Source organism: Mastigoproctus giganteus, chromosome 8 (assembly GCF_048544385.1).
Source record: "Mastigoproctus giganteus isolate SK-2022 chromosome 8, ASM4854438v1, whole genome shotgun sequence".
In the NCBI taxonomy this organism is placed as follows: Eukaryota; Metazoa; Arthropoda; class Arachnida; order Uropygi; family Thelyphonidae; genus Mastigoproctus; species Mastigoproctus giganteus.
Genome location: NC_143582.1, coordinates 130,790,311 through 130,803,650, shown reverse-complemented (window position 1 = coordinate 130,803,650; position 13,340 = coordinate 130,790,311). Strand labels below are relative to the sequence as shown.

The 13,340-nt window shown below is 36.9% G+C and overlaps 1 protein-coding gene across 1 annotated transcript in view; it reads left to right on the top strand.

Moving 5' to 3' along the window:
* Positions 1–13,340, top strand: part of LOC150081821 (zinc finger CCHC domain-containing protein 8 homolog) — a 412,851-nt gene that overhangs the window by 150,395 nt on the left and 249,116 nt on the right. The window contains exon 6 of the mRNA XM_090380330.1: positions 10,144–10,269. Coding sequence (XP_090236456.1) covers positions 10,144–10,269 — 126 coding nt within the window. The remainder of the gene's footprint in view (positions 1–10,143; positions 10,270–13,340) is intronic.

Genomic DNA, 13,340 nt, shown 5'->3' with positions numbered 1-13,340 from the left:
ATGTGACATCAAGGACAAGTTGCTACTATGGATAAAGAGATAGTTAAGTGGAAGAAGACAGAGATTGGTTATCAGTTGGCACTGCTCTTCATGGATTAATGTTATTAGTGGAGTTCCCCAAGGGTTCATTGCTGGGCCCATTGTTGTTTTCAATAGTGATTAATGATTGAAACCACAAGATTGAGTCAATCTGGATTGGGGATGATAGAGACTTTTAGACTTTTTTCTCAGTATGGCTGAATTAGTCAGCCTCTTGAGAAGTTTGCTTGGCAGAAATATCTGGTTTTTCTTCTATCAAATCAGAAGATAAAATTCTTAAAGTTAGGTGGTTTTCTCTCAAAGTGGGTCAAAAATCCCATACAGCATGTTTATGTCATGGTGCAGTGCAGTGAACATGATAAAAAACAAAACTAAGCAGAAAACATGTTTTAATTTTGTTTTTGAAGGAATCGTTATTCAGTACAAGTGGCATCCATTTTTAAATTTTAGTGATTCATTTTAGGATTAAGTTTGTGGAGAATCGGTTGTCTTATTTTTAAGCATATATCTTGAAATATGCTGAGTTATTTAAAAGCATTTCTGTTCAAATTATGCTTTCAGAAGCAAAATTTGCATTCCATGTGCATTTTCTGAAAATTCTCTCTTTCAATAAATTTTTAAGAGGTTGTGTGAAAAGAACTAAATGCAAAGAACGATTGTGAAAGTATAGCTGGACTTTTGTTTAGTTTTGATGAAGTGTCACATGAATGCCTTTTAATGATTTGTGACAGTGTACCCTGGATGGATGGTGCTATCTAAATAAAAGTTGAGATGACAAGTTGGGTTGGGGGGGGGCCTCATAGGGTACATTTCTGGATTCTTTGTTTATGATGTTAGTTAATGATATCTTCGTTCAATAGCCCAGTTGTAAATATCACATTTTGTTGTTAGTTATAATTTTTAATTTTGACCAGTCCTATCAAAATCATCAAAAAAAAAAAAAATACTAGTTATTTGTTTCCCTTGATATAAATGTTTACAGTTGAGTATAATCATGATCTGTAGGTTGTGTGTGGTACTAGAAATTAAGAAAAGTCACTTGATGTAGTCATCATTGCTCCACAAAATTTCATTGGAAAGATGTGCAGGGATATTATCTAACAATAAAAATACCTTAATGTTTCCATTTGCATTTAATTTTTCTTTTAGAATGATTTTTACTTCTTTTTCACTTTGATTTTTCACTTTGATTCACTTAGTCACTTTGATTTTTCAAAGTGACTGTGAAACTATTCAAATTATTGGAGAACTGTATCATTAATTTATAATTTAGGATTATTCTCATAGATAAAATACATAGAAAAGAAAGGTTGTCCAAATTAATGAAGTTTTTATTTAGTTTAATAATTTTTGATTAGTCAATTCTTATGATGATTTCATTCCTCTGACTACACCATTGTGGTGGTGAGTTATGCATGACATTATGCTTTATAATGCCATTCATGAATGACATTACAAAGCATGATAATTTTATGTTGAAGGAAACACCTAGATGGGAACTAATGTAGGCATGTGCTAAGATAGGCCTTCCTGATTCCTAATTTATGGAGATCAATCCTTTGTGATTCTAAGACAACCTAAAATGTGAAAATATTGAGTTAGAACACTGTTTGAAGTAAAAACAAACTTAAAAACATTTTTTGTCAATAGTTAATCAACACATGTGAACCTTTTGCACCATTTAACATTGGCTCTGACATTTAGGTTCCTTGGGTGGGAGTAACTGTGACACTTACTGATGTTACAATGAGGAGAGAACAGCAAATGGATTATAGCTATACTATTAATTTTAACTATAAGATTGTAACTGTGCGAGGTGTTTAGAGTTTCAAGGTTACTAAATGCCCTTGAAGAATTTAATATGAGGGGCCCATCAAGCTCTCAGCTGTCCAGCTCAATGGCAGAGCTCACTCCTGTGCGTCAGGCAACAAAGAGGCAATCTCCAAGGCAGAAGTGCTGATCCCACAGGAACTAGTTATTGTTGGTGATTCTATTGTCAGGGAGATGGGGGGGAATATACTATGTAAGAAGGATAAGTGGAGCAGGACCACAGTACGTCTGTCAGGGGCAAAAATTGATGTTGTTGTAGAGCAGATATCATCTTTTAAGGGCAAAAGGTGATATTGTTGTACATGTGGAACTAATGACATTAAGAGTAAGAGATCTGCAGATGTACTCAACAAGTACAGGTCAATGTTGAAAAAAAGTCACGAGTTAGGGTTGAATGTGAAAGTGTGCCATTCTGCCCAGACACAATAGGAGGGAGTATATGATGAGAGCCTTGGCAATCAATTTGGCCCTCAAGAAATTGTGCAAGACTCAAGAGGTAGAATTTTTTTCAGCCTGGTCTGTGCTTGGTGACAGGAGAGACTGCTTCTACAGGGATGGAGTACACTTAAATAGAAAGGGTGCAAGAATATTTTCTGATGCTATTGAGGCAGTGTTAGGTGGGTCAAAAAACAGCTATCTTGGGGGGGATACACAGAATAAAAGGTTAACAGTGGCTGCAGGCAGAGGCAAAAGTGATTCTTGCACTACTTCTATTAGAATGAGCAGCAGCAGCCTGGAAAGCAAGGCAGTGAAGATTTCCAGGACTGCTAGGAGCCATAGTGGAACAAGTAAATACATTGGCTGTGTCAGGGTAACTAAGAGTAGAAACAGGTGCATGTATACTTGCATGTTAGGAGTATAGTTAATAAATTTGATGAGCTTGAAGTGCCAGTCAAGACATCAAAGGCAGATATTGTTGGATATCACAGACATGGTGTCACACAGATAAAAGCAGTGCAGAATTGGAACATGAGGAGTACAATGTGTACAGAAAGGATAGATAGGACAGGAAGGGAAGAGGGGTTATGCTGTTAGTAAAGAAACACATAAAATTTAAGGAAGTGCATCCAGTTGATGTTGGTGGACAGTGAACTGTTGAGTCTATTTGGTGTGACATGCACTGGGAAAGGGAAAATGAGAGTAGGTGTGTGTTTTAGGCCTAATGAATCTGATTAGTATAATGAGCAATTGTGCAGAGAAATAGAGTTGGACAGTAAATCAGAATGTCTTATAATGAGAGATTTTGACTGAAACTTCTAGTTGGTCACTTGCACACTAGCAAGACTTTTTTGGATTTATTGGATGACTGTTTTCTACAGCAGCATGTACGAGAGGCAACCAGAGGGAGTAATACTCTTGAACTATTTTTAACAGTGATGATTCATGCATTAAGAATATGCAGATAAAAGAACCACTGGGTGACAGTGATCATGATGTACTGATATGGGAATTACTTAAAGGTCTAACTACCATCAAGGCAAGTTAAGGCTTTTGCTTTCGTACAGGTGACTACAGGGGTCTCAGGCAGTTTTTAAATTTGTACAGTGGGATCAACTGATGATGTTATTCTAAATTCATTTAATTCTAAATGGGAAGACTTCAGTGAATTAATCTTGTAGGCTACTAGGCTTTTTATTCCAAATAAGAAATACTGTTCAGGCCTAAATGGATGTCAGATGAACTAATGAGACTCGTGACAGAGAAGAAAAATGTATATAAATTATCAGGTGACACAGAAGCCTATGGCAGATATTAGCTTGTTTGTAATCAAGTCACAAAGGAGGTTAGGCAGATGAAGGCAGATTATGAGAATTCTTTGGCAAAGGATGCAAAGAAAAAGAGCAAAGAGTTCTTTACTTATGTAAACTGTAGAAGGAAAATGATGAATCAGATTGGACCACTTAACATAGATGGTTTGACTATTGATAATCATGCTCAGGTAGCTGATAAACTGAATGAATATTTTGCATCTACATTCACACATGAGGAGTGATTCAATGAGCGGAATGCCAGAAGTTTATCAAACTCTGACAGGGAGCAAAGTGGAGGAGAAATTGTTGAAGTTAAACATAAGGAAGGCACCTAGGGTGGACGGGATCTATCCAGTTATATTAAAGAAGGCAGCAAAGGAAGTAAGCAAACCCTTAGCCATAATTATGAGAACTTCTTTGGACTCAGGGGAGGTACCCATGGACTGGAAATGTGCAAATGTGACCCCAATTCACAAAGGAGGATCAAAGGGCAACACAAGTAATTACAGACCTGTTAGTTTAACTTCTGTTCCAGGGAAATTAATAGAGGCACTGGTTAAAGAAGCATTGCAGGATCATCTGGAAAAGACTTCAGTTATAGCTCAGACACAGTATTGTTTTATTAAGGGGAAGTCTTGTCTGACCAATTTGATTGGATACTATGATGTGGTCACAAAGGAACTGAATGCAGGGAATAAATTTGATGTCATATTCTTGGATTTCAGGAAAGCTTTTGATACTGTTGCACATGGAAGGTTGCTGTACAAATTGGAGAGGTATGGCATTAAGGGTAAGTTGCTACAATGGATAAAGGAATGGTTGAGTGGGAGACGACACAGAGTAGTAATCAGTGGACACTGCTCTTGATGGACAAATGTTATTAGTGGAGTTCCCCAAGGTTCTGTGCCGGGCCCAGTGTTATTTTGTGTATTCATCAGTGATATTGATGAAGGTATATCAGGATTAATGTCCAAGTTTGCAGATGATACAAAGGTTCACAGGGTTGTTAACGACAGTAAAGACAGTAGGCTACTTCAACTGGATCTAGACCAGTTGAGCAAATGGGCTGAGAAGTGGCAACTGAAGTTTAACATTAACAAATGAAAAGTACTGCATATGGGTAGCAATAACTGAAGAGAAACATACCAACTGTGTGATACTACACTCAGGGAAGTAGAAAGTGAAAAAGACCTGGGATAATTGTCAGTCAAATATGAAGTTTGCTGAGCAGCGCAGCCGTGCTGCTAGGGCAGGTCATGGAGTCTTGTCAATGATATATAGGAATTTTGCTAGCAGGGACAGGGAGGCGATTATCCCATTGTACAAGGCAATGGTCAGGCCACACTTAGAGTACTGTGTTCAGGTCTGGAGACCTCATTTTTGGAAGGATGTAGAGTTGCTAGAATGAGTACAAAGAAGGGCAACAAGATTGGTGAGCAGAACAAAGGGGTGCTCTTATCAGAAAGGCTTAAAATTTCTGCAAATTGCAGTGCCTGGATACTAGGCACCCACGAGGTGACCTGATTGAGATGTATAAGGCCTTGAATGAGTTGAGCAAGCTGAATGCTGATGGGATTCTTCCTCTTGCCCAGATTAAGAACCTGAGGGGGCATAGATTCAAATTGAGGAAAGACAGTTGTAGAATAGGTGTGCAGAAATTAATCTTTGGCCTGCGGATGGTGATTGGTGGAACGGACTTCCATCGTTTGTTGTGGAAGTTGATAGCCTAAATAAATTTAAAGCTGAGCTGGACCAGCATTTGGAATGAGGGTTTTTTTGGCTGTTGCTGCATAAGCTTTCTTTCTTGCATCGTATGCCTCTACAAATGCTAATCAGTTATTTTGTTAGATGCACCTTGACTTGTCACCTACTTCTGAGAGTGTGTGACCAGCATAATTGTTGAAATAACCTTCCAGTGGGCCCACTGGGGATAGGACTTGCATGTAGTGCCAGTGCCAGGCTTCTTGTACCTCGTAAAAAAATTGCGAACTTCAATTTTCAAAAACAGATGTCTTGTAGAACAAATGAAAAGCACAAAACTTAAACTGCTAAATTTATTTTAAATTGCAAAAATAAGTAAAACAACAATCTTTGATTATCTTTCTGAAATACAAAAGAAAATGTTTTAGCACACAAATCATTTTTAATCTTGCAAATTGTAATGGTAAAATTTAAGTGTCTTAAAAGTTTCAATTTCATGCGCGAAAAAAATGCAAAACATGCTGTTACTCACTCGATGACAACATGATGTAACATATCCAGCTGTAAACAACATGTTGCCAACTAAGAAGAACAAGAGATTTTTTTTCTTATCCAAAATATCACTAAATTTCAAAAAGAAAAATAGAACAACATGTAAAAAGGATAAATAATAAATAAAAAAAAAAATGTGTAAATTTTTTTAAGACTTTATAATTAATTATAATTCATATCACTGTTGTGGTATTTATCTTAAAATAAAAAATATAATTGTCAGTTGCATTTTTACATAGGTTAAAAAACTAATGTGTATAAAACTGTGCACTTTAAAGGTCAGTACTCATCCCCTCTGAGGCCTAGTTATAGTGAACACAACACTTTATTTATATTGATAATCTCATATTGAGGAAACCTCCCTTCAGATTAGGCTTTACCCAGAATGGACTTAGTTAAAGACCTAATTCAATAAGCATCAAAGCCACCTCTCTCTCTCTCTCTCTCTCTCTCTCCCTCCCTCCCTCCCTCCCTCCCTCCCTCCCCTAGCCCAAGCTTCTCTTGCGCCAATAGCTCTCAAAGAACAGAACAGAACAGAACATCTCTCTCTCCTTGATGAGGGGGAATGATGGAAAAAGCTAAAACCAGGAGATATCTGCTTTGCTTGATGTCATTTGTCTAAAAGGTTATTTGTTATTTGGTTTTTTTTAGGAGCATTAGCAACTAAGGCCATATTGCTCCGGGATATGCGGTGGTCATTCCCTGACCTTTCCGCATCCTCCATATTTGGTGGTGACGGGCTCGAACCCCGGTCTAATCAAGAAGCGTGTGCTACGCACTGCTGCTGCTCCTTCCCACCTGGTGTCTAAAAGGTGAGTAGGATGATATCATTTATGACAGGTGAGCTACTTGCTAGTAGGCTAGCCTACTCTATCAAATAGACCAGCCTATTAGTCTAGTCCATTGTTTAGATAAAGACATAAAAATTCATGTCTTTATCTAAACAGTGGAGGCATTGTGTAGATCTGTCTGATGATTCCTTCTCTCAAGGTATTTCTCTAATTCTGAAGCCTCAACTGTTACTGAGACCATGTAACCACAAATGGTTATTGCTCTACTGTTGTAGCAGTGTATGTAAGCAGACTTAACTGTACATAGCCAGAATTTCCTCCTAAAAATGCAACCTACAAATATTATTATTTAAGTGACTATTTAGACTATGGCTAAGGCTTTAGTTTTGGCTAAATTCACACATTTTGAGTGGTATATACAGGTACAACATATTTTCCTTCCCATCTGGGCAGATGAGGGTTGCTTTCTGTGCTGTTGAGATAAATGTGTAATGGTTTAGAAAAATTAGACGCTGCAGAGCTGGCCTAATAGTAAGGTCATGTAGCCATTGTGGGAGTGCTACTCATACTCATTAGAGCTTCAGTAGCTTGATGTTGAGTAAATGTTTGCTGTAACATTTATGTAAAGTTTTTGGGTCTATATCTGCTAGTTTTCATGCAGAAGCTGCATGAAAAATCTTCAGAATGACAATTTTTTACTGCAGCTGTAAAAACAAACTGTAATTTCATTGATGCCCATAGTAGGAATCCTGATTTAACATTAAACTAGACCTGCATGTAGCTACATGATACCTTGAGGAAGACAGGATTAATACCTTCTCAGTGAGGCCCCCCCCCACACTGTGATAGGGAATTCACTTGTCAGGACAAGGTAGGAGAATGAAACCTGAAAAGGTCACCTGTAAGATAAGGACTATGTGTGATACCAGAGTGGCTTTCCAAATAGCAAAATGCTTTGTTATTTAATCAATGACAAACATGAATGGATTAATCAGATTTCCTTTGTACCTGTTTCCATTAGACTTGGAAAATTTCAAGAGATTGCCATAGTACCTGGATGCAGGGTTCATGAAAATAATACAGCAGACATTACCTTTTAAGCTATAGAATTGGGTCACATGCTGAGTGGTCATGAGCGAGAGTGCAATACAACTAATTATTTCCAATAACAACCACAAACGAATTGCTTTCTCCAGATGCAACCACAATAACACTAGTGATTAATGGTCAGGATCTAATGCAGTAATAATTCTAAAATCCTCAGAGAAGAATGAGTCTGATGAGAGAAGAAAGGGGGGAGTGAGTTTATATTTAAAATTTAATTTTTATTATTTTACTTCTTTTTTTGGGAAAGTAGGAGCTAAAATGAGTGAATGTGAAAGTCCTATATTTTGATTATTTAGTATTTACATTTTTTTAAAGTTGCAGTTTCTTAGAAAGCGTTGGCTTTATACCCCTCTGCCACCACCACCATTTTGAGGTTGGAAACTAGGTAAACTGGCTCAAGGGAAATTGTTTTTCATGTATTACATCATGGCAGATATGGATTAATTTCCAGGTTTTGCCATTACTGGATGTGACCTAACAAATATCGCTGTTTGATAGCATTCTATAATCCATTGTAAAACTTTATATGTATAGAGAGCTTCCTTGAATGTATTATGACAGAGCAATAACTGATGAGTTATAGACTAGAATATGCCCCTGCACAAGAATAAGAGAGTGATTGATGCAGCTACTTAGGTTAAATCAGAGGACCCTTCAGGATAGGGCCTGCAGGCTTTATCCCAGGAAAGTCATCACTTGCCTGAACTAAAGCCTCCAGGCATTGTAAACCACCTATAGTAAAAATTCCCCTACTCGCTGTAGAGGGAGAGAGACTTTCCAGTCTTTTGTAGGCCATTATCAGTTTTGATGTTAGAGTATGCAAGGCATTTCTACGTGATAAACAGTCCAGAAGAGGTTGCACTTGCCATGCCCAACATTTTATTCCCAAGGAAGTATAGAGTGAATCTTCCTTTATGAAAAGCATCTACCTCTGGCTTAAGGTGGTTTTGTATTGCCTCCTGCTACTCGAATGGGTTGCTACAAGCCTGGGTGTTTTACGGCAGGACATGTGGTATGCCCTTTGCAAGGATGCCCTAACTTGATTTAACATGGTTGTTGACATGTTTTCTCTGTTTTTTCTGAGATTGAACTACATCTGACAGGCTGTGTATCTGGATTGTGGGAAAGTCTTTCAATATTTATATTTTGATTATAGATTAAGCTGTGAGTTTCACTTTAATAACTAAGGACAGACATACTGAAAAATAATAAAAATTCATGTCTTTATTTAAAATTGTAATTGGCAGTGACCACTGTAATGTTTTGGATTTTTTTTTTTTTTTTTTAATTAATGACTGGAACACTTTGAACTTAATTTAAAAAGACATTGATCATAATTTAAAAAAGTAAATTTATCAACAAGAATTGTGTTCTATTAAATTTCAGCCATTTTTGAGCACTGGTTGTAGGCAATAGGTGCTAGATGATTTTCTTCCCTAGTCTGATATCACTAAATTTATCTGGTGCATCATTTATTCATAGTCTTATTTCAGTTTTTTGATGTTCAGTTCAAAATAACCCTATAATCATAGTGATGTTTATTTTTTCTACCTTATAATATAAGTGATGGCAGAGTGAATGTGACAGATTCCTATTTCCCTCCCATATGAAGAGGTGCCTCCGTAGCCAGGTGGGCAGGAGCTGCAGTGCGTAGCACACGCTTCTTGATTAGACCGGGGTTCGAGCCCGTGACCACCAAATGCGGAGGATGCGGAAAGGTCAGGGAATGACTACCGCATATCCTCGGAGCAATATGGCCTTAGTTGCTAATGCTCCTAAAAAACCAAATGACAACAACAACTATATGAAGAGTGCAGCTCTAATATGAATGTATAGAGTATTACAGTCAACAGGAAAATAATATTACTGTTGCTGCTACTTAGCCAAACATGCCTGAAAAAAATTTGAATAGTGGTATTTGGCTGGAAAATAGCACTAGCCCACTCTCTGTTGACGGGTAGAGGATATGAAAAAAAAAATTCCTGTATACCAATAGAGTATATCCTGTATATCTCTAGCTACTGACAAGCAGCTAGAGAAAAATGATTAATTTAGCATATTGTAGTAAAGGTGAAGCTTGTTGTGTTGTGATATATATTCTGTACCAGAATGGATCCATAGGAATATAAAAGATAATTACTTGATGAGGTCCTTCTTTGTAGTCATTATGCAGATCATTATTAAAATAAAGATTTATCATGTTCTTTAGAGTTATTATTAAAAGTAAAACAGTGCTTTTACAAAATCTGGTTAAAGTACAGATCATATTTAAGAATTTACCAGATAGTTGTTTTAAGTTCTGCTATTATTTCATTTATTGCAGAAGAAATAATTACTGAACATTTACCATTTAATTTTGTATTTTCTTTTAGACCTCGTATTTCAGTCTGTTTTAATTGCTTAGGCAATCACTTTCTGCATGAATGTTCTGAAAGAGTTGATAAACAAAGAATTGCCACGAATCGTAGACAAATTATTGGATCTGCACCACGGTCTAGGTCTGTAAATATGGTGTTTAATTAAATATGACCACTTACAAAATATTGTTAACATGACTATTTTTAGTGCATTATGTACATCTCTGATAATTTTATAAAGAAAAGCAAAAAATATTTGCAGTAATTATTTTACAAGAGTGATTCAAATTTGATCTGAACAAATGTTTACAACTGTTTTTGGGATCATCATCATCATCATCATCATCAGCCATTTTCAATCCACTGCAGGATGAAAGGCCTCTCCAGCAACTTTCCAGTTCTTTCTGTTTTGAGCACTGGCCATTCATTTACTACCCAAAAACTCATGAATTTCATCTATCCATCTCCGCCTTTGTCTTCCAGGTTTTCTTCTAGCTCCTCTTGGATACCATTCTGTTATTTTCTTAGTCCATCTGTCATCATGTCTTTGAGCTATGTGTCCTGCCAAAGACCATTTTAGTTCTTTAGTTTTGATAAGAATGCCCTTTACTTGAGTTTGCTGCCTAATCCATGTGTTTCTCTTCTTATCTAACAGTCTGACTCGTTCCATTATAATTCGTTCCATTCTTCGCTGTGTAGTTCTCAGCTTCTCTTCCATTCTTTTGGTGAGTGCCCAAGTTTCACTTCCTTAAGTCATGGTGGGGAGTATACATTGGTTCATTATTTTACGTTTCAGACAAACTGGGATATTGCTCTTCAGTATGTGACTATATTTCCTGAATGCTATCCATCCAAAATTTATTCTTCTCTTGACTTCCAGCCATTTATCATTATTACAGCTAATAACTTGTCCCAGATAAGTATATGACTCCACCATTTCAATTACTGCTCCTTCAGTCATTATGTCCCTTTCTGTGGCATACTTGTTCATCACTACTTTTGTTTTAGCCATATTCATCTTTAGTCCAATATCCTTACTAACTGTGCATAACTGATTAAGATTTTCCTCTAATTCTTTGGGATCGTGGCTTATGACCACAATGTCATCTGCAAATCGTAAATGGTTTAGGTACTCTCCGTTCACGTTGACTCCTTTCTGCGACCAGTCTAATCTTCTGAAAGCTTCCTCAAGGGCAGCAGTAAACAGCTTTGGAGATTTTGTGTCTACTTGTCGAATTCCTTTCTCGATTTTAAATTTCCTACTGTCTTTGTCTAGTCTGATAAAGGAGGTAGCACTCTCATATATTTTCTTCAAAATCATAATATATGGGGTATCTATGCCTTGTCTTTCCAGTGCCCGAAACATTGCTTATGCTGTATGGAGTCAAATGCCTTTTCATAATCCACAAATGCCAGGCATAATGGTGTTTTATATTCATTTGCTTTCTCCATTAGCTGTGATATTACGTGAAGGTGATCCATAGTTGAGAATCCTGTCCTAAAGCCAGCTTGCCTTTTGGTTGATTCTCATCAAGTATTCTTTCTAATCTGTTAGTAATGACCCTTGTGAACAACTTGTAGATGTGGGATAACAAGCTAATTGGTCTATAATTTCCGATTTCTGATTTATCTCCTTTCTTATGCAGCAAAACTATAATTTCATTATTCCGCTGCTTAGGTGTCACACTTTTCTAATGCACTTTGTGAAGAGCCTTGCCAGTTTTTGTGTTATGTCTCTTCCTCCCAATTTTAACAACTCTACAGTAACTTCATCTTCCCCCGGGGCTTTCTGATTCTTCATTTTCTTCAATGCATGTTCTACCTCATCAGGAAGAATATCGGGTATGTCGTATGTGTTGCTACTTTGCAATCCATCTTCCCCACTGCTGCCATCATTCCCCTGCTCCTTGTATAATTCTCTATAATAGTCTTCTGCTATTTGAATTATGCCTTCTCTGCTGTTTATAAGTACGCCATTGCTATTCTTCAGTTTCAGTATCATTTTTCTTTCTGTATTACTGCTCATGGCTGCTGATTTAAATCCTCTGTTTTCCCTTAATGTTTTTTCTATTTTTCTTGTGTTAAATCTTCTTATGTCCTCTCTGAGTCTCTTTCTAATGGTTTTGCATAACTCAGTATTATCAGTTTTGCATAACTCCTCTGTTATCTCAAAGACCTTTGTATTATTTACTCGAGTCAGTTTTTTCCTTTCCTTTCCTACATCTATATCAAGTGTACATCTTACCATTCTGTGATCACTTCCAACATATACCTTATTCAGGATGGTAACATCATTCACAATATATCTTCTGTTAGTGAGGATGAAGTCGATTTCATTAGTAGTTAATCCATTTGGACTCTTCCATGTCCACTTTCTGTTCACCCTTTTCTTGAAAAAAGTGTTCATTACTGACAGTCCTTGAGATTCTGCAAATTCCATAAGTCTTTTACCTGTTTCATTTCTTTCACCAATTACAAAATTTCCTATAGTTCCTCTTTCTGCGCTGTTTTGCCTTTTTCCAACTTTAGCATTGAAGTCCCCCACAATGATAGTGTAGTGGGTTTTCTGCTCATCTAGAAGACTCTCAATTTCGGTGCACATTTCTTCAACCTCTTCATCATCATGGCTCGATGTTGGTGCGTAAATCATTATAATCTTTAGCTTGTACCTCTTAGAAATCTTGAGTATTAGTCTTGACACCCTTGGTGATGTACTTTTGAATTCCAAAATGTTGTTTTTAAAATCTTTATGGACCAGAAACCCAACTCCACCTTCACTCCTTTCACTGTTTCCATTGGTGTACAGCAGATTTCAACTTGATAAACTTATGATTCATTTCTTCTTGTTTCAGCCAAACCGATGATATTCCAATTCACATTTTCTAATTCCTTTTCCAGCTCTAATATCCTGTCTTCACCGATGAGTGATCTTACGTTATAACAGGCCAAGTTCAGTTTCCGTGCATGGCAGCCTGGTCGTACCCAGAGATTCTTAGCACTCTCTGCTTCCACTCTGATCCTCTCGCTGCCTTAAGAGGGAGAGTGAAAGATTTTTGAAAGTTTTTGTGATATGAAAGATTATTTATTTCAAGTTTATTTGCTTTGGAGAGGTGTGCTGTCATTGGTACTGATTTGTACTGATTGGTACGGAACAATATTGTGTTGTTCTGACATTTTAACTTGTGAGATAAAGAAAATTCCTCTAAGACAAC